Source organism: Vanacampus margaritifer, chromosome 10 (assembly GCF_051991255.1).
Source record: "Vanacampus margaritifer isolate UIUO_Vmar chromosome 10, RoL_Vmar_1.0, whole genome shotgun sequence".
NCBI lineage: Eukaryota > Metazoa > Chordata > Actinopteri > Syngnathiformes > Syngnathidae > Vanacampus > Vanacampus margaritifer.
In genome coordinates, this window is record NC_135441.1 from 8,970,739 (window position 1) to 8,990,960 (window position 20,222).

General features: G+C 38.6%; 1 protein-coding gene across 3 annotated transcripts in view; it reads right to left on the bottom strand.

Moving 5' to 3' along the window:
* Positions 1 to 20,222, bottom strand: part of tenm1 (teneurin transmembrane protein 1) — a 254,249-nt gene that overhangs the window by 6,558 nt on the left and 227,469 nt on the right. For all 3 annotated transcript variants that reach the window (XM_077577571.1, XM_077577573.1, XM_077577570.1), the window contains 8 exons: positions 18,624 to 18,796; positions 15,962 to 16,206; positions 13,993 to 14,286; positions 11,460 to 11,704; positions 10,454 to 10,596; positions 6,204 to 6,415; positions 4,098 to 4,399; positions 1,253 to 1,959 (listed from right to left, as the gene is read on the bottom strand). In XM_077577571.1, the coding sequence (XP_077433697.1) occupies positions 1,253 to 1,959; positions 4,098 to 4,399; positions 6,204 to 6,415; positions 10,454 to 10,596; positions 11,460 to 11,704; positions 13,993 to 14,286; positions 15,962 to 16,206; positions 18,624 to 18,796 (2,321 nt within the window). The remainder of the gene's footprint in view (positions 1 to 1,252; positions 1,960 to 4,097; positions 4,400 to 6,203; positions 6,416 to 10,453; positions 10,597 to 11,459; positions 11,705 to 13,992; positions 14,287 to 15,961; positions 16,207 to 18,623; positions 18,797 to 20,222) is intronic.

A 20,222-nucleotide genomic window follows, 5' to 3' on the forward strand; every position in this document is an offset into this window, starting at 1 on the left:
GGTACATGAAGAAATATGTACCATGTTAAGTTTAAATAAATAAGTAAATAAATGTTGATAGTCTTCCTCTGTTTTATTTTTTCTTACCAAGACACAGTGTCCAATCATTGGTGACTTATTTTTAGAACAGACTCGAGTTCGTGGGACGCTGGCACCTGCACTTTTGTTTTTTAATTAAGTAAACTGTGAAGGCACCTGTGTTTCTTCGCTCCCCCCACTCCCTCCTCCTCCTGTTACTTGCATGTGCACTTTATTGAGGCTGCTGTAGCACAGCCCTGCGCAAGCAACGCATATTTACAAACGAATGTGCAATATCGATTCTGACGCCCGCGTATACGTGTATTGTAAAGAGGCCCGCACCGATATATTGCTGTATCAATTTTTTGAACACACCCCTAGTCATCATTATTACAGTATTCATATTACCAGTGATGTTTTTGTTTGGTGGAGCGTCATGAGAGTCATCGTTACGATCTATGTAAAATGGGTGCTGATATAGACAACTGCAAAATAATGCAGTGTCTACGCACAGGGTAACATTTTTGTCATTACTTGCAATGTCTCCACAAAGGTTGACCGTTGTGCTGCTTGACCACTGAGCCTCCAGCAGTGGTTTACATAATGCATATACAGTGTTCCCTCACTTTTTGCGTGTGTTATGTCCCATGCCCACCCGCAAGGATGTAATAAAAAAAAAGTTTTTGGGGGCGAGTTACACTTCTACTGAGCCATAATGAAGTCACCACACAGTTCCCACCCTTTGAAATACTTGTTAACTTTGTAAATATAAGAAGAAAACTACAATCATAAATAAAGCATACAGTAAATCCGGGAGGTGTGGGCAGGGGGGTGGGGTAATAATCTCAGAAAAGACAGCGATACACCAAGGTACAACCCAAGATAATATAGGAATTTTGGACCCAAATACAAATCCGCGATATAGTGAATCCGCAGTAGTGAGTAGAAGTACTAGATCAATGTGTTTCAAACCCTGGCTGACCAAATGCAAGATTAGCTGGTTTTGACGGAAACGTGTCATAGAAAGGAAGACTTTGTTGTTTTGTCATACAGAAGTTACAATTTTACATCAACCAGCCAACAGACAGTAGTAGGTTTACTTCCACACTACTGCAACTATGAAAGTAGGACAGTAGAGGATATTTTGAGAACTGAAAACTGAACCAAAACATAGCACTTGGCATAAATAGCTCTCACGTGTGCCTTAGTAAATCAGCATTTCATAATATCTCACCTGTTGTAAATTGTGTCACCTCTTCCACTCTCCCTACGGGGCAGTTGTTTTTGAAGGTGTACAAGTTAAAAGGTCTTGGCTCCTTGCTCAGCTCCGCCCATAGTTCATGGTTGGGTGAAGTCCAGCGACCAGCCAGAGTGTCATAATCCCGCCTTCCCAAGTGGACAAGCCGTGTGAGAGGATCATACAACCCTCCGTGGAATCCGATGATGAGCTGAAAGTCGGGGTTGGTGTCCTGATAGACTTCTCCATAGGGGGTGTAGAGGATCTCCTTGACCAGTCGGCCCTTGCTGGAGAAAACGGCCCTTGGGGTCCCCACGCTATCACAAGCGACGTAGTACTCCTCCCCGCTGCTCAACTCCATTGCGATGAGGTGACCCTGAAGGTCGTAGTACAGCGACGTGATCAAGCTGCTGCTGTGGTTGTACAAGTGGCTAACCCTGGTCGGGTGCGAAAGGTCAGCGTAAAAGAACTGCAGCTGCTCGCCCTGGCTCGTCTTAGTGGCCACGCGCCGGCCCAGCCCGTCGTATCGGTACCACACCGAGCGCTCGCTTGCCCGGTTGAAGACTCGCATCAGGAGCCCGTTGGAGTTGTAGTCAAACAGGTCGCTGGCTCGCTGACGGAGGAATCCGTCTTCATCCACACTGTATTGTATCTCGCCGAGGTGCGTGATGCGGTCTCGCTGGTCGTAACGCAGCGGAACCAACCTGGAGTCAAGCAGACCAGTAATTAAGCTTTCGATGCAGTGAAGGAAATGAGTGTGACTGTGACTTTAAATGCGTGGTTAGATAAACAACATTAGAGCCTATTTCAGTTTAATGTTGTAGGAGTTACAATTGTTTTCTTTATAGCATAATAAATCATCCTTAGGGTAGCAATAATGTTCAAAGGAATATGGCAATCTTAATTTCCTGCAAAACAACTACTAATATCATGTTGGTGCCTGAGGAAAGGTTAGATGCGCGCAGATTTCAGGTTGTAAATCTCAACCATAAAAACATTGCCAGTTTATCTATGTTGTAATAGTTAGGTGTAAAATTGACCTGCTGGGAACCTGAATGTCAAATTTCATGAGACTGCTGAAAAGCTCATGACGTAGTTTGGACCAAACCAATGGCTGGCTACAAGAGCTAAACGGTTTAGGTCTGTGTAATACACTAGAAGAAATATCACTAATTCAATTAACTGCTATTAACTCATTCACTCCCAGCCATTTTCACTGAAGCAACCCCCTTCGCTCCCGGCTGTTTTACTGGATTTTGACTAATTTTGCAAGGCCCACAGAACATTGTGTTCTATTGCTATAAAAACATGTAACCTACAAATAGAAAGATTAGAGTCTCTTCTTTCATCGGGAGAAAAAAGTATATTTGTATCTGTTTCCGTTTTTCAGCAATTACCATTAGAATATAGCTAAGTTTCAATATATTCACAAATCTGTTTAAAACAGTAAAGGAAAAGAGCTTGTTGCAACATTGCCCTGGTTGATCTCTTATACTCTGCTGCCACCTGCTGGCTAATAACTACCATTGCTTTAAACAACCTCTTCAGGTCAGAGGCTGCAACAAAGCCTGTCTGCTCTAGCAAAAAAAAACTACATAAAAAAACGGATTTTGGGACCATGGCAATATTATACTATAATATAACCTGGGTGTTATCGAAATCCAGTGGTTTGGTGAGTCAGTGTTAGGGGTTCGCTGGTGGTCAAGACACAAACCTGACTCATTTGATTTGTGATGATACGTCCTGCATGGCCATTTTTGGTTGCAGGTAATCGCGCTGCAATGCTTGGCTTATCTGTGCTGTAGGGAATTTAGTCCGCTCAGTAGTCGATTTGTGATTGTTGTGATGATACGTTGTGTGATTTCTTTATTGTAATATGATTCACATAACGGAATGCATGGTTGGTGTTCCATAGGGTTCAGTTCTGGGGCCTCTGCTCTTTTTATCATACCTGCTGCCCCTGGGTTCCATCTTAAGAAAAACAGCGGTGGTTGTTTTAAAGTGCTCTATCAATATTTGGGCTGAGCTGTGTTGAGTGATGGGAGTCAGCATCCTAACTGCATGATTTGTAATTCCAAGTTGAGCAATTCTTGTCTAGCTACTGTGTTGAGCAAAACAAAAGAAACAATTCCTTAACTGTATGGAGATGGGGAATACAAGAAAAACACACTTTTTGAATTCAATATGAAGACAGCCAGATTTGTAAAAAAAAAGGCTACTCTCATTTTGTTCACCAGTAAACCCGCCTATACTGTACCTATGTCTTAAATTTGAAAGAAAGAAAGACAAAAAAAGATATAACAAGGGTTTGGTGAATGGAAACTGGTGGGGATTATAACCTCCAACAAGGTTGAGAACCAGCGGTTTATACAGTTGTGCTTGAAAGTTAACAAACAGGGGTGGGCAAACTCGGTCCTCAAGGGACGGAGTCCTGCAGGATTTGGATGTTTCCCTTCTCCAACACACCTGATTTATATGATCTGCTCATCAGCAAGCTTAAACTAACTACAACTTGCAGGACTACGGCCCTCGAGGACCGGAACTGCCCATCTCTGCTTATGAGCACACTGTATGGTGAGAAAAAAAGCTTAATGCCCATAAAATCCAAAATACTGCGGCAGTTGTTTTGATATTTTCGGAAGTTGAAATTTACATGAGTTGCATGTGAATTTTGTGACAATTCATAGCATTTTTGTGTCATTAAGGGACATTTAGCTTTTAAATATTTACAATTGTGCTCATAATACATACATCAAGGGTATGTAAACTTCCAAGCACGACTGTAATGAGGAGAACAGAACCTCAAACACCTCTATATCTCTCACCCCCAATACAGCCTTACCTTGCACTGGTGCCGTGGCTAAGAAGGTTGATGTTCCCATTGAGGTCATAGCTGTAGCGCCACTGAGGCCGCTCATTTACAGCGGCACTTTGCAGTTGGCTGTCCGCGTCATACTCATATGTGTATCGCGTCACATTGCTGTCCACGCCCACCCTAATGTCACAGGTGGTTGTACGTCCTGCAGAATCATACTGGATGGTCATCCAGTAGGCGATAGATTTGAGGATCTCGTATTGGACCTCCACAACTTGGCCGTAGGAATTAAACACCTTGGTGTGCTTCATCAGATGTGTCGTGATCACCTAGGCAACATCAGATTGTTCAACAGGCATACACACAGTAGCCAGCAAAGTGAGTAGTACAGAGAATGGATGGATAAAATCCATTTGAGAGTCTATGCCAAAGCAACGTCCAAATGTGTGGACAGTTCAGCCCATCAGAAGCCAAAAGCTTTATGGAAAAGGCAGCTGTTATCAAAGTAAAAGAGACTGTGTGTAGAATTTAGTGCCATCTCTTAGTGAACTAATAGAATGCAACGACCTAAGTTTGAAGCATGTGCATTTTGAAGCACACACTCTACAGTGCCTCAGAGAGACAACACTACACAAGCATACCACCAACTGCTACGTTCTTAAAATTTTTGTCCTTCGGGGAGCAGTAGCAGAAAGATGTCAGCACAATAATGTAATATAATTAGTGATAACTAGACAAAGTACAATTATATATAAAAAAAACAAAAAAAAATGTATTTTTTTTATACTATTGAGACTCCTAGTGGGTTTTCAAAATGAATGAACATTGAAAAATCCTACACACTGTCCTTTTACGGGTGATTGGGGAGTTATTATACTCAGGTACAGTAAATTACTTAAGTTACTTAACCCTATAAAGCCAAACGTGTCATATTCAAAATAAGACAATTTGAGTATAATATTTTTTGTGTGGATAATCCATTAGAGGTAAGGATGGGTACCTTTCACATTTGAACCGGTACTGTTCCAATACTCGGTACTCAATGCTACCCATTGTCAAGCTCGAAGTTTGAACCCACGTTTGACTCAAATATTTAAAAAAAATGACAGTTGGAAGAGGACATGACATGAACAAAGAGAATAATTGGGTTCAAATTAATCATTTGAATGTACCCGATGTGGTCTGAAACGCTTGCTACATTTTGGCCAAAATATTTTGTTAACTTAATTATGGTCACCAGTAGTGTATCCAAATTACAATGTCTATATATCAAACAATGGTAAAGCCTAGTGCCTTCTAGCATAATTCGATTGGTGGGGGAAGACGTGCGTGGGCTCTTAATACAGCGAGGACGGCGTCGACATCCCCCTCTCGGCGTGCATTGTCAGCTTGCACCCGGCACACTTCAGAAACTGTATTTCTTTGGATTGGTGCCGCAAAAATCTCGCTCGTTTCCAAAACCCGGAAATGTATTTTAGCGCGTGAATTCCTGCGTGAGTGGGTGACGTCAGTACGCTGGTGCACGTATAATGTTGCGTTCAAGTGCGGCATGGAAAATCATCAACTCTTTCACTCCCGCACATAGTCATAGTTGAAAGATGTGCTTCAGAATCGAAACATGGCACCGTTTGATTTTACTGGAATTGGTGCTCGGAAGTACCGACCCAAATCGGTCCATACCACAAAAAGTACTGTTTTTGATACCCATCCCTAATTAGAGGGCAGTATTACCCAGCTGATGGCTTTTCCAGCGACCTTGCAAGATCGCCCCAATTGAGAAAGGAGAGACACCGATACTTATTAATAGTGGGAAATGTTCTTTCTGATTTTTTGAAATACAAATATGTTTGATATGTCTGTTTATCACTATATTTTTGACAGTTATAAATATACAAATTTAAAGCATTGTGACCGAATGTGTCAAATATGACACAAATCAAAAGTCTTATGTGACAAAATTGACAGTTGCAACCCAAAAATATTTTGGAAAGTTCTCACTGTGTTCAGAAATAATAATTAAAAATTATTATTAAAAAAAAAATTTTCAGCAATCAAAAACACCAAGTAGCCAAAAAAAAAAAAAAAACTGGAGCAAATAAGGTGTGTACTGTATATGGCTTTAATGTAATTTACCTGGTTAAGGTCATAAAAGATGACGCTGAACTTGCCAAACTGTTCCACCCGGCCCGATACGTCAACATAGCGGTACAAGTCGATGGGCAGGGGGGTCTCGTTGATGACGGCCTGCATGCTGGTCACTCGAAAGTTATTATAACTGTAGTCGAACCTGGCGTTGACCAGTCCCTCTTCACTGAAGCGGAAGATCTGCCGGCTGGTCAGTGGACCTAAGCAGAGAAAATCACAAGCGCATTCACAAAAGTTCCCTGGTTAACCATCACCGACGCAGCTGAGCCTACCTAATCAATTCAATTGATGGAGAGAGTTGAAGATCATAAACGGCGACACGCTCAGCGCAATCCATTCATTTTTAACTACCCGCACACCTCTCTGGCATTTCCAGTGTTGACCTTTAATACGGACAGATAATGAAGTCTAAAGACAATAGTCATGATGGCCCAATGTGCTCCTTAATGTCAGAACATCAATTTCAACATTGTTCGTCTAATCTCTTGCAAGTGACTACCACCCGTCCTCCATTGGGGGGAAAAAAGAAGCCTGTTAATGAAACGGCATTATAGCACCATTTGAAATGACTCCGATTGCACTTAAAATGACGAAGCGCCTGGCTTAACAGAGTGCACATCTATTTTTATTTTCTGTGGAATGTGGAATCTGCACCTCCACAAATGGGGAAATGGCAGGTTCACCCCGAGTGAATAACAGGCTTTTCGACAACCCATGGGAACTCATATATGCTCCTTTCGTTTCTAAAACTGTCATCTTTCCACTCCTTTTTTTGCTCATTTTCTCCTCTCGCATATACCCCCTTTTTCAGACTCAACTCATTGCTGTCTCCTCTCAAGTTGACAATTACCGCTATCTCCCCTCTCTCCGAACATCCGTTTGTTCTGCTGAAATGAGATCAGTTAAAGGAAGGTGAAAGTCTTTTCACAGTCAGGGCAAAGTGATAGAACACACAAACACACGCACTGGCCTGCACATTGCTGACACCTGGTTTACCTAGTGACTGTTTATCACACATTTTCGTGTCAGGCACTGCAGCAAATGAATATAAAATAGAAAGTAACAGTAAGTGTTCTGCGGCGATCATCAACATCTACCGGATTTTCCAGTCTATAAATCGCTCCGGAGTATAAATCGCACTCGGCCAAAAATGCATAATTAGGTAGAAAACACATACATAAGTCGCACTGGGATATAAATAGCATTAAGTATATTGTCATCCTCTTAAAATAACTGCTTAAGTCATTTTATTTGCAAATTTTTTTTGGGGTGCCTAAATCATCTCATGATACGTTTGGTTTCAATTTTTTTGTGTTTCCTGGAAAATCTAAAAAATTGACTTAGGCAAATATTTTATGAAGGTGTCAATAGATAGTATACTATAGTTTAAGTCTAAAGTGCCCTCTTGTGGCATATATTCCTCCTGGTATATTCCTTTCATGTATAAGTTGCTGGAAAAAAAGTGTTATTTATAGACTGGAAAATAAGGTACATGTAAGGCAAAAACACCCCAAAACCCCCCCCCCCCCCAAAAAAAAAACAATCAAATTGATGTCCTATGATGAGATGGGAGACGTTCTGCCGAGAGCTGAAAACTACAGAAATATAATCCATAAAATCAGTTTGTGAATCAGGAACAAAAGATTTTCCTAGTGTTGAAATCGTAAGATATTGAAGCAGCATGTGAACAGGAATTGAATAGTTGGTGTCACAACCCACTCTGTCTTGTTAAATTTTTTTATCATACTTAACTCATTCACTGCCAGCCCAGTCAAAATGGTCTTTGACATCTATAGTCGTCAATGGCAGTGAATGAGTTAAAAGAGAGGCGTAAGACTGAAGTCTCCAACAACCAGTATGAGGACACCACGATCGCAGATGTTGTTGAAATTGTAATCTTGTGACGTCACTTGTGTTAGCTACAAACTGAGTTTGAATGTAAACAAACAACTGCAGTATTGTAACAGACAAATAGTTTGTCTGTTTGCGAGTAACACACCTACATAAAGAACGTTTCAAATCTGCCACATTTAGTCCTTATCACCGACTCGCGTCCCTCTCCAGATCTCCTCCCGGTTGCATTCCTGGCCGAGTGGATGCCATCCGGGTCCGTGTTGGGGTGAAGCCCCTCTTGGTGGTACCCTCGTAAACAAAAATGGGGTCTATACTCCACTAAATAAAATATCAGAGCCAATGCTGCAACTACTGGTGTATTCCAGGGACTACGCGGGTATACGGCGTGTACCCACTTCTTTTTTAGCCAAGTTTGCGTCTACCCACTTCTAAATCCTCAATTTTGTGTCTACTCACTTCAGAATTTTCCTTGATGGGCAGTTTTTGCGCACCATTGACCATTCAGCCATGACCCACCCTCCGCTGCATCTAACTGGCTGGCCTGCCTTATTGGTTAATTAAAGACATGATGACTGATGCGCCAATCAGAGAAGGAGTTGGGCGGGTCATACCGAGGACTTTATTGCTAACACGTGAGGTGCCAATGCCATTTCAGTTGATTGACAGGTCATTCCGTCTCCTGCGCAATGACAGTAAATGTGAGCGAGGCGGAAATAAATAAACGTCTTTCCATTGAGTGATGGCATGTATCCACTACTGTACGTACTACGGAAACATCATTCACAGGTAAGTTTTAAAGACGTTTCCAAATAAATTATTGTTTTAAATTACTGGCAGCAATATGACTGACTGTACTGTACTGTACAGAGGAGGATTTTGTCGCCATTGCAGTACACTCTTCGATTAGGCTAGGCTATCGTTATGAAATGTAATGTTATCCTAACGTTAGCAATTTAAATGATCGAATTAGACCTAAACTAGCTGGATTAGGATAATGTAGGGAATGCATGTAATTGTTTCAGTAATTGTATAATTAACCCAGTTTGCAAAGATTTTCAAGATAGACTGTAATGTTTGATGAATGAAACTGTAACAAATGTTCAGTGTCTATGAAGCTTTCCCCATCCCATTACTTTGAGGTCTAAATAACTTTAGCCAAGTTATTGTATAGCCTACTGTATATACAGTAACTTAAAGTATTATAGTACAGTTAGTACATAACCCTAACTTACATTATGTAGTTAAATTTTATAGTAGATAACATATTATTCATGTTTGCTTCATAATAAATACACTTATCATTACAAACTGCTCCTAATTCATTCACAATAATTATACACTTCATCAACTCTAACAACATTAGTTTTCTTTCTATTTTAACTATTTACATGTTGTCTAACTAAGGTTTATTATTTTTATTATTAATAATAATAATAATATCATTATAATAATAATGATTATTATTATTATTATTATTACGCAGGATAATGCCATGATATTCCTCTGAAGAAGTGGAAACTCGGTGTGAACCAGGGTTTGTCTTTTAGGACGTGACTACAAAAATGTCAGGAAACAGTCTACAGTCTACTAAAACATCAGAACTTTATTTGGGGTTAATCAGAGGCCTTGTTTAAAATGGAAAATGGGTTCACGAAAAGTATGAAATATGTTAGCTGAGCTGTTGTAAACATTTTCCAGCCCACAACTCACTCTTTGAACCTCAATGTCAAGTGTCAACTTCTTGTATGAACCTGAACTCAAAGACTAAAATGTTTTAGAGGACACTTCATCAACTCTAACAACATTAGTTTTCTTCCTATTTTAACTATTTACATGTTGTCTAACTAAGGTTTATTATTTTTATTATTAATAATAATAATAATATCATTATAATAATAATAATAATTATTATTATTATTATTACGCAGGTTAATGCCATGGGTTTTAAAGCAAGGGTTTTATTAAACAATAAACAAAAAAAAACAATGTAGCGAATTAAGATTTTTTTTATTTTTAAATAATCAAATCAATTTACGTTGTGTAAAGCAGCAAAGTCTTTTTTGTCTAGAAGCAAAGCTAAATAAATATATACGAGTGAAAAACAAGTGGAAACAAACCACAACATTTCAGTTCATACTCTTTATACTCCCCAACTACTTTTTGAGGTTTATGACTGTGTGGGGGTGGCCTGCCGTTGAAATCTCGATTGAGTGCATTTGCACACATGCTCGACCATATTCACTTTTGTTTGCATTTGTGCTTTTTCCCTCCTGAACGTTTGATCCTACGTCACATTGCAGACGGTGTGATTGACACTCCAAAGATGACTGTACGTTGTAAATATTTTGAAGTGGGGCCAAGTGTTGCTTTAAGTGCACATGTACCTGTCTGCCGGTATCGTATCGAGCTTATGAAGCCGTTGTGGGTGAGATGGATGGTTTTGACACTGCCAGAGGCCTCATCATAAGTGAAGGTCACCAGGGTGGAATCATATGTCACCTCAGAGAGACGCGCTGCTGGTGTATACCTTGAAAAAACAGAACATTGAAAACCATGAGTTATTTATAATGTATTATATACTAATCATGTGCAGCATACATGGCCATGTCTTCTTCAATGAACTTTCTGGTAAGTATGCTCAAAATGTTTTGCACCCCAGTGGTCCTTCATTTTATCCAATATTTGTATTTGCTTCTACACTCTAAAAAGGGATTGAATTGAATGAATCCAAGTGAGTATATTAACGTAAATGGTCATTAAACTTCACTTTAGATTGATTACCTTACCAACTGAAGCGATTTTTTTTTTTTAAATGGTCAACAATTCTCTTTTTAAACTTAAGTTGGTTCAACAATTCTCTTTTTAGAGTGTACAAATGTTTGGTCTTACAAATACCTTACAAAATTAGAGATGATTAAAAACAAGTCGCACCATTTAATTTATTTGTGTTTCAAAATAAGAGCAAATCAGGGTTGTGAAAGTCATGCCCTTTCAAATCTTTGCAAAAGTGATCATTTTATTAAAGTGTCCCTATCAAGGAAATAACTGTTAGGAAAAAAGTGTAAATGTCAGACCATTACTACAATCAGTCCTCCAGTTATCATTAAAATTAGATCAGTGGTGGAGGCTTCTGCTGCTGCTGATGACAATGATGATGATGATGATAAAGCGGCCCTTTAATCAGTTTCCCTATCAGTCGAATCACTATCATCTGTAGGGACATCTGACTTGGATATGGATGCAAATTGTAGATGATGTGAGAGCTTATCACTTATTTGTATACTAAACCTCTGGCACATCAAAGCTCTTTTTGAAAATGGGAAATCACACCCAGCCCACCTTGGTATCACCAATGTTGTGTTTTCTTATATCTAAGATGTGTTTAAGTACCTGTAGATGACGCTGCGACCCGTCCCCAAGTACTGTGTCCTGAGCAGCCTCCCATCCAGGGTGTAGTCCTGCAGGAAGGACGCTAGGCTGTCTGGAGGAGTGTACATATTCCGATAGTAACCAATGGAGAGCAGCGAGTGCAGGTTGTGTTTGGCCATGTTGGGCATGGTGACTGCTATCAATCGGTCTGTCTGATCGTATTCAAAGACGTATCTCCGCTGGCTGTGCAGGAGAAGCATGACCGACTGCAAGAACACAACAAGACAAATGTGCAGCATAGTGAGTCACTCTCTATTTGGACTGGCCTGCTTCTATATTAGCCTTTGGTTTTATTAGCAGTCCTGACCACCATTGTTCAGTTGATATATTGTACAAGTCTACACACCCCTGTTTAAATGCCTCCCCCCCTCAACAGTTAACTTTGACAGCACAAATATATATATATACTGTATATATATATATATATATATATATATATATATATTAGGGGTGTCAGGCGATTAAGCGTACTGACTTCAATGGCTAACTCACGATTAATCACACATTTTATATCTGTTCTAAATCTACAATAAAATACACAATAACATATTTTTTCCCCAAAGTTTTCATACTCTTGTTAACATAAAAGTGGGGAAAATGCTAACTAAAAGAACTATGGCTGCATCTTTTAGTCATTGATTCAGTAATTTCATAATAATTCATAAAATTGAATTAAAATTAAAAAGATGTACTGTACTGTAAAAAAGAGTGATTTCGATTTGTGTTGAGGTAATTTTTCTGCGACTAGATAGCATAATTGCATTTGTAAGACGGTGATAGCTGAGTGCTTTTTTAATCTTTAACATGAAGTAACTTGAAGTAATTTTTAATATTGTAAAATACAACTTGACCTCAGTCTCCACTGCTAAATTTTAAAGTGTCTGCTGCGTTGCAACTGGAATTCCACCAGTATAGGCTTTTCATTAATCGCGTGGTAAAAATGAAATTAAATTGAGTGATATATATATATATATATATATATATATATATATATATACATATACAATTACATTTTTTAATCAGATTTATCACATCTTAGAATTTAGTTTTTGGACCATGGCAATATTTAAAATAGAACGTTTTTATAGGTTTTGGGGAGCAAATGAGTTAAGTGTGCTTTTTTTTTTTATAGTATATATGGCCCTGCCTATGAAGAAAACAGTCAGGCGAATGCTGCAAAATGTAGTATAGAAGTTCTTTGGTACTACCAGAAATTTCTGCAGCTCCTTCAGTGTTGCCGTTGGCCTCTTCACAGCCTCCTTCACCAATCTTTTCATCTTTTGATCAATTTTGGATGGACGTCTCGTTTTTGGTAATATGACTGTGCTATATTTTCTCCACTTGCCTGTCTTCACTGTGTTCCTTGGAAATTCTTTTGTAATCTTTTCCTGAATAACACTTTGAAACAATGATATTCCTCTGATGAAGTGGAAACTCGGTGTGAACCAGGGTTTGTCTTTTAGGACGTGACTACAAAAATGTCAGGAAACAGTCTACAGTCTACTAAAACATCAGAACTTTATTTGGGGTTAATCAGAGGCCTTGTTTAAAATGGTGGCAGGTTTCTGATGACTCACATTTAATATGAGTTTAATGTAATTGGTTCATTCTGAACACAGCCACAGATAAGGTTAGAACAGGGTGTGCACACCAATGCAACCACATTGTTTAGTTTTAATTCCCCTCACTGTTTTTTTTTTAATAGAGTTGTACATGCATTTATTTTTTTTATCACAAACACACCTGGCAATTGGAAAAGGTTGTGTAGACTTATTCCACCCATTGAATTTGCAGTCTTAATGGCTTATTCCTACAATAAAGTTAAAGCAAAACAAAACACATAAAACTCTTGGTATTCTTCTCCATGTTTTACATAGTAGATTAATTTTATTGCAGCCATAAGTTTATACACACTGGTTGGTAACTAATGATCTATCTATATAAAAAAAAACTGCCCTATTTAAGTCTTTGGTGAAATAATGGCATAAGAATATTAAAATTTGATCTTATCAATTTAAAAAGGTAGTGTAATTTATATTAATTAAACTCAAATTGTTAAAGCAAAAACCTGGCACTGATTATATTTCAGGATGAATGCTCTTTCATTAAAATTGATTTGAAGGACGGAAATTAAACCTTAATTTGTCACACTTGTAGAGAAACATGCCAGTATTCACTGTGTCCTCATTGCCAATTAGTTTCATGTAGCACACACATTTCCAATTCTATTAGCTGTAAACCTGATTTCACTCAACAATCTTATACGTCCAGTAAAACGGAATGTTCAAAGCCTTAACATTGTACTGGTATGTAATACAACAACAAAAAACACGTTCTTACACACTTTTACTGCGACAACATTGTCTTGTGATGTATGCTTGAGTTAAATTCAACATAACAAAATGAAAGCAAACATTGAAAGTTTTGTTTTCAGGTAACGGGAATATCCGAGAACATTGTGTTGTGCTTTTGAAAACATGCACTCATGTCTTACTCTGTCTATGTACGAGTAGCTCCATATCTTGCCGTTGACCCACGCTCGCGACACCACCTTGTCGTTCTCGTACTTCAGACGTTCAAACCAATCTCCACGATGGATGGATGACAGGAGTCCACCTCCGGAGTAGCTGACATTTACTTCCGTGTATTTGCTACTCGGGGACCAGACCACAGGCCGGCCGAGAATATCATACTGGATATGGAGGGTGAACTTTCTGTGGTCGTCGTAGATTTTCCCCACTCTCGTGCTCTGATCAAAATCTATGGACAGCAAGTTCCGGTTATGTGCCTGAAAAGAGAAATTGCATACGCTTGAGGCAAGAGGGCCATGTGGATAATAGAATAGAATAAAATAAAATAGAATGCAATTAAATAATCAGGCAACATTTGAACTTAACTGCTGTATAATCAAAAAGCAAAGGTCACGAGATACGGGGATATATAAATCTCGACTATAACTTTCATGACACGAGATTAATCAGTAAAATGACATTTACAGTAAACCGCGTGCAAATGAAGCAATTATTACGCCTGGAGTTTCATTTTCTCCAGAAACTATTATTATTACATTCATTATGTGACGACTGTTAAACTGAAGAAGAAAGGTGTCAGTGAACGTAACGGTTTGTGACCGTTTGTGACTCATTTGTTGAGTAGACATTGCAAGTGATAGCAACGTTTCATTTGCTCAAAATCCAGTTTGCCACGACTGAAAATAGTGATCACGCATGCCCTTCCCTGTTTGCACTAGCTTTTTTTTTTGTGTGTGTGCCACCTCTTGTTGTCATAGCAACCAAAGACATACCTGGCATTAGCCCTGCAGAGAGGAGATGGGGCGAGCAGTGGCTCATTGCATGACATGGGACCCGCCCACCCCACATCCCTTAAATTGTGCTAATTTCAAAATTAAAGTTGTCATATGTTTTATTATTTTAGTTAGATTAATCACATCTTATAATTTTCATTAATGATGATTAAGCACTTAATTAAAAAGGCTTTTTATCATTTTTTTGCCCGACAAATTTGAAGAGCACCTGTTATATGTTAATTATTTCTACATTTAATGTTATGAGGACGTGTTCAACATTTTTTGATCCACTGCACGCTCTCATCCCCCTCTTTTTCTACTTAATTACTTGCATGATTTAAAATAAAATAAAAAGACCCCAGTAGTTTGACCTGAGCAACTATTCTAAATGTCATACGCAAACATTTATTAAATGCTTTACTTTAATGCATGTAGTTATGTTTATTGCTCAAACACATTCTGTGCTACCTTTAATGTAACCATCTGCTCTCAAGCTAAGGGATCATCTGCTGTCAAAATTAATAGTGTGATTAATCTGCACTAATACATGATTAATGCGATATTTTTTTGTGATTAATCAATGAGTTCATGCTTTAACTTTGACAGCACTATTACATGATACAGTCTATAATGATGTCTCATTTCACATTTACACCAATTGTGCAAATACTTTTGAGTCCCCTAAAATGATGGCAGCACAAAATGGCTGTAATTCCTAACCAGTAAAAGCCCTGTCTTTGTAACACTTCTTCAATGAAAGCTAAAAGTACATACTTCAATAATGTTAAATGTTTAAGCCTTTTTCACACTGCATTTAGCAGGGTGCAGCACGTAGCTATGTGGAAAGAAGACTTCTGCAAGGCAGCTCGAATTGGCAGAATCTGGCTCAATGATTAGTGTTATTTTGGCGGACTTATTGAAATGAGCAAAATCAGGGCTTTATTTTGCAACAATAAAATATACAAAATACAGTAATAAATAATCTTGTCGCTGCCATCGCACAAATATTTCACGCTGTGCAAGTGCAGTGTAAAAAGGTCTTTATCATAAATACTTTTTATTGGTTTATAGAGGTAAAACAACATACAATTACAAATACTTCTGTGCCTATTTGTATGTCTTGTGAAATTTTTTTTACGGTGATCTAGCAGTTTACCCTCAGTCTGCGTTCATAAGTGGTGTAGTTAGTCTTGCTCTGCTCCTTCCTCTGCCTCCATTCAATGAGGCTGGGGGCATGATCACCGGGCAGGCTGATGTTACAGCGGCTCGCGGTTGGGCTGACTCCGCCCCCAACACCTCCGGGGAGGAAGGGCTCTGTGCTCAGGGACAGCTCCATCCCGCTGGCCAGCGACACAAAGAAGGAGCCGTCGGCGTTGACTTTGTATGAACTCTGTGCATGGTCTAGGTGTTGATTTATGGGTGAGACACACACACACACACACACACACACACACACACACACACACACACACACACACACACACATGCAGGAAGTCGCACACAGACCCCCAAACCACACATGCAAGCAATGGAAATGTGCAGCAACAAGTGAGAAAAAGTCCACAATTTTCAATAAACAACCTTGATAAACAAAAAAAAAAAGTTGTTAAAGCTACTGTCAGTATGATGAGTATAGAAAGTGCTAAAAAAAAATTGTGCCGGAGAAGAAAGCAAAAACTGTAGAGTGATAAAATTCACAAACTATGGTCAATGTGTGATTGATGGCTTGACACATTTGAAGTTTCTCACAAAACAATCTTATCCATGTACTCTGCTAAGAGCTGATGTTGAGTTTGAGATCTCATTGCGCAAATGCCTTCATGCATGTATAAGAACCGATTTCTATCATTATGATGAGTGCTGGGAAGCAATTAAAGGGATGACATGGGAAGAAAGTGACTACATGATCTCCCGCTCTCATTTTCTCCCATTTTTAACAAAGTCTACCCATATTTACTTATTAATTTTTTACCCTGGAATCATAAAAACATTCCACTAGTATCTACCCTATATGAAACAAATATATAAATGTGTGTTTTTCTTTAACCCAAAATATGTGCTCTTAATATGTCAATCTCAATAATACATTTACCAATGCATGTATAAAAGATCCACTACCCCAAATAGGGGTGTTAAAACATTTTTTGGGGGGCGATATATTGCGATATTACAGTGCATAATTATTGTATCGTTTAAACATCAGTTTTGATGGAAATTTTCAATAAAACGTCTTATAAGGGTTACGGTTCACACCTTAAGCATGGAAAAATGCTATATTAATGGAACATTAAGCCTTAATATTTTATTTCAATGCTGTTCAAACATTAAACAGATTGCAACCTATTTGTTAAATACAGTGGACCACAGTTATAAGACTGACGTTTCAGATTAATAAATACAATTTCATACAAATCTTACAGTGTACATGAACAGGTTTACTGATTATTTTCTAAAATTGAGTAAAAAAAAAAAGAAACAATTATTATAGATTCATATTGGGATTAATCTGTATCAAATCTAATTGTGACCTATGAATCGTGAAACAGATCAAATCGTTAGGTACTAGGTAATACACACTCCTAATTTAAGGACAGCACAAAATTGCCGTACAAGAAATAAACATTAAGTGCAAAAGTTTTTAAGAATTTCCTTTTGTACCCCTACATAAATCAACTAATTCAACATTTTAATATTAATATAAATTAATTATGTTTGTCCTGCATATCATATCACTTAAAACTACAGTCGACCCATATTTGCAGTTTGGCACCTGTAGATTTACATTTTCTATTTTTTTCTTTCCTTTTTACAATTTATTTGGTGATTTCCCCAATTTCCCCCTGTTTTTCATGGAAAAAGTACAATTCAATGTTTCGCAGCATTTTTTAAACACATTTTTTGGGTTTGCAAAACAAAAACAAAAACATGACTTTAATTGTTTTTACTTCTTTTTCTTCACGTATTGTTTAGTATAAATGACCATACTCTTTTATTGTTTCAGGATTCCCTCATGACTCTTCAAAGTCTACCAGGTGAACGCTTCTGCGGGAACCTTTGCAAATGTTATAATGAAACAAACATTTTTCAGGACTGTTTTATGTTTCCTCTTGAACAATGTCAACACTGTCCTACAAAAAAACAGCAACACTTTCTCAAGATTGTGTACACAAACTTTGCGACACCTGCATAAAAATAATAATACTTTGTGAGAATAATTTCTTAATCTTTTCTTTTTTGTGTATTTTAGGTCACTTTACAGAAAGTCGTCAAATTGTATGGTGAAAGAAATACATTAAGAGCATTTTTATTGCTGTCAAATGTCAAAATCGGACCCAAACAGTTTGTAAGAGTGAAAGAGCTCCTCTTAAACTGCACATTCATAGAGAATGATAAATCATCTTTGAGTATTGCAGCACCCAACACAGTCAGCCCGAAAAAGTGAGCAAAAACAGAGGTCATATCATCTAACCTCGAAACAAATAAAGCCGCTTTCTTGCCATTTGCCAGTCATAAATGTTTAAACATCATTTATAGCTTCACAGCCTCTCTTTCTTACAGAGCTGTGAATGTTTGGTCGAGCCCCGGATGACTCATAAACGCCTTTGCAGCATATTGGTGTTGAAGAAGATGGAGGCAGATGCATGAAGACGATTTTATGATCTTTCATATGCCAGCCATTATACAGTTAAGTCAATGGGAACATTACATCTGGACCACCATATTTGCTTTCATGTCAGCTACTCGCTTTTTTTTACATTTCAGCAATATTTGAAGAACATTCTAGCAGCCCGCGGGCACAAAACGCAATGACGCTATACCTCGTTTGAATGTGTAGATGGTGTCACTGGCAGACACGTTCGTGCTGGTCACAAAGTTCTCTCGGTTGGATGCTTCAACCTCAACCCTCGACCAGCGCTCCAGGTTGCCTTGGAAACCGCGCACATCACCCGTCGGGAGGGTGATGTTGGTCACACGGCCTTCGTTGTTGTACCTGCAAAATTAAACACAGAGGCGATGATGGACAACCGTGCACACACAGATATGACTCTGCCGGTTGGAAAAATGAAACGCACACGTGGAGACGCACAATAGCACCCCTCTTACACACATACGTGTGACAGCTTTGATTTATGCAGGCAATTATCCAGCTGTGACATTGTAAATAATTCAGACTGATGTGTGTGCGTACTTTATCGCTTAAACTGAACATATGCACAATCAAAGCATTGGAAAGAGAAATCTTCCAGGTTAACTACCGCCAGGCTTGCAGAGTAACAATAGGAAAAGTTGGAAAGAATGTTTTCTTGCTTTTTCTATTTGCATTATTTTTATTTTATTCATTTATTTTTGACTAAAAGGCATGTTATTGTTATAATTTGTGCGAGCCCCACACAAAGCTGGACCGATTAAAAAAAACCTAACATGTTTGAATCAGAATCGCTCCTCATAGTTATAGATGGCATCGTAAACAAACTGTGAAAAGTAGTCTGCTAGCGCTGATATTTTCCACCAATAAATACTGCAACTAAAACTCTGCAATTGCCAATGCACAGCGCCCTCAATAAGGTAATTTTGAGTTCAATCTCTGTGAGGCCACGCACAGTGGTGGGCCTACAGTTGATTATTGAAATCAGACGCAGCAGTCAGGGGGTGATTAGTCTGGCTTCAGAACTCACAGCCTTCGATGCCAATATAGTTCTATGCCGATGTTAGCACACTGCATAAATATGCAGTTAGAAAAAACGAAAATACAAATAAAAATCTGACAGTGGCAGTTTAAATAACATTTGATATATTTATGGAAGCCAAACTTCAAGTGCGATTTGATGCTGCACCTTCCCAAAGGACTTGACTTACTGCAGCCTCTGACAGGTGGAAGAGTGCTAAAGTTGACGATTGAATAAGTTGCTCTATTCACATAAATGACACACTTAGAATCTTCAACTACTATACACTGACTTACAACTTACTTTCAATACTTAAAGAATAACATTTGATAAACTGTATAAATTAGTGTCTACATGTCCTGGTCATTATTTTTACATTTTAGTACATGTTTGTTGAAAGCTTGAATTTGGGGCAAAAAAACATGTGTTTGCTGCCATCTTAAGGTTAAACGCTGAGATAAACACAATTTGGCTGTTTGTCCTCTCATTACACAAGATGATACGTACTACGTCACTTGTTCCGCATGGCGCAGTCGCCACCGCCAAACACCGGCTCCTTCTCGTACATGCCTCTTTAAACGGCTTCTTAGTGAGTTGCTGCTGTCAATCACAGCCAGACCACGCCCAACCCTCTTCCCATTCGCAACCCAACAGTCCTCCAGGCAACACCCCCTTTTTTTTCAAATCTTAGTGAGGGGTGGAGCAAGAGTCTGTTGAGTAATCCTTTAAAGGATCTTTGCGCAGTTTGTC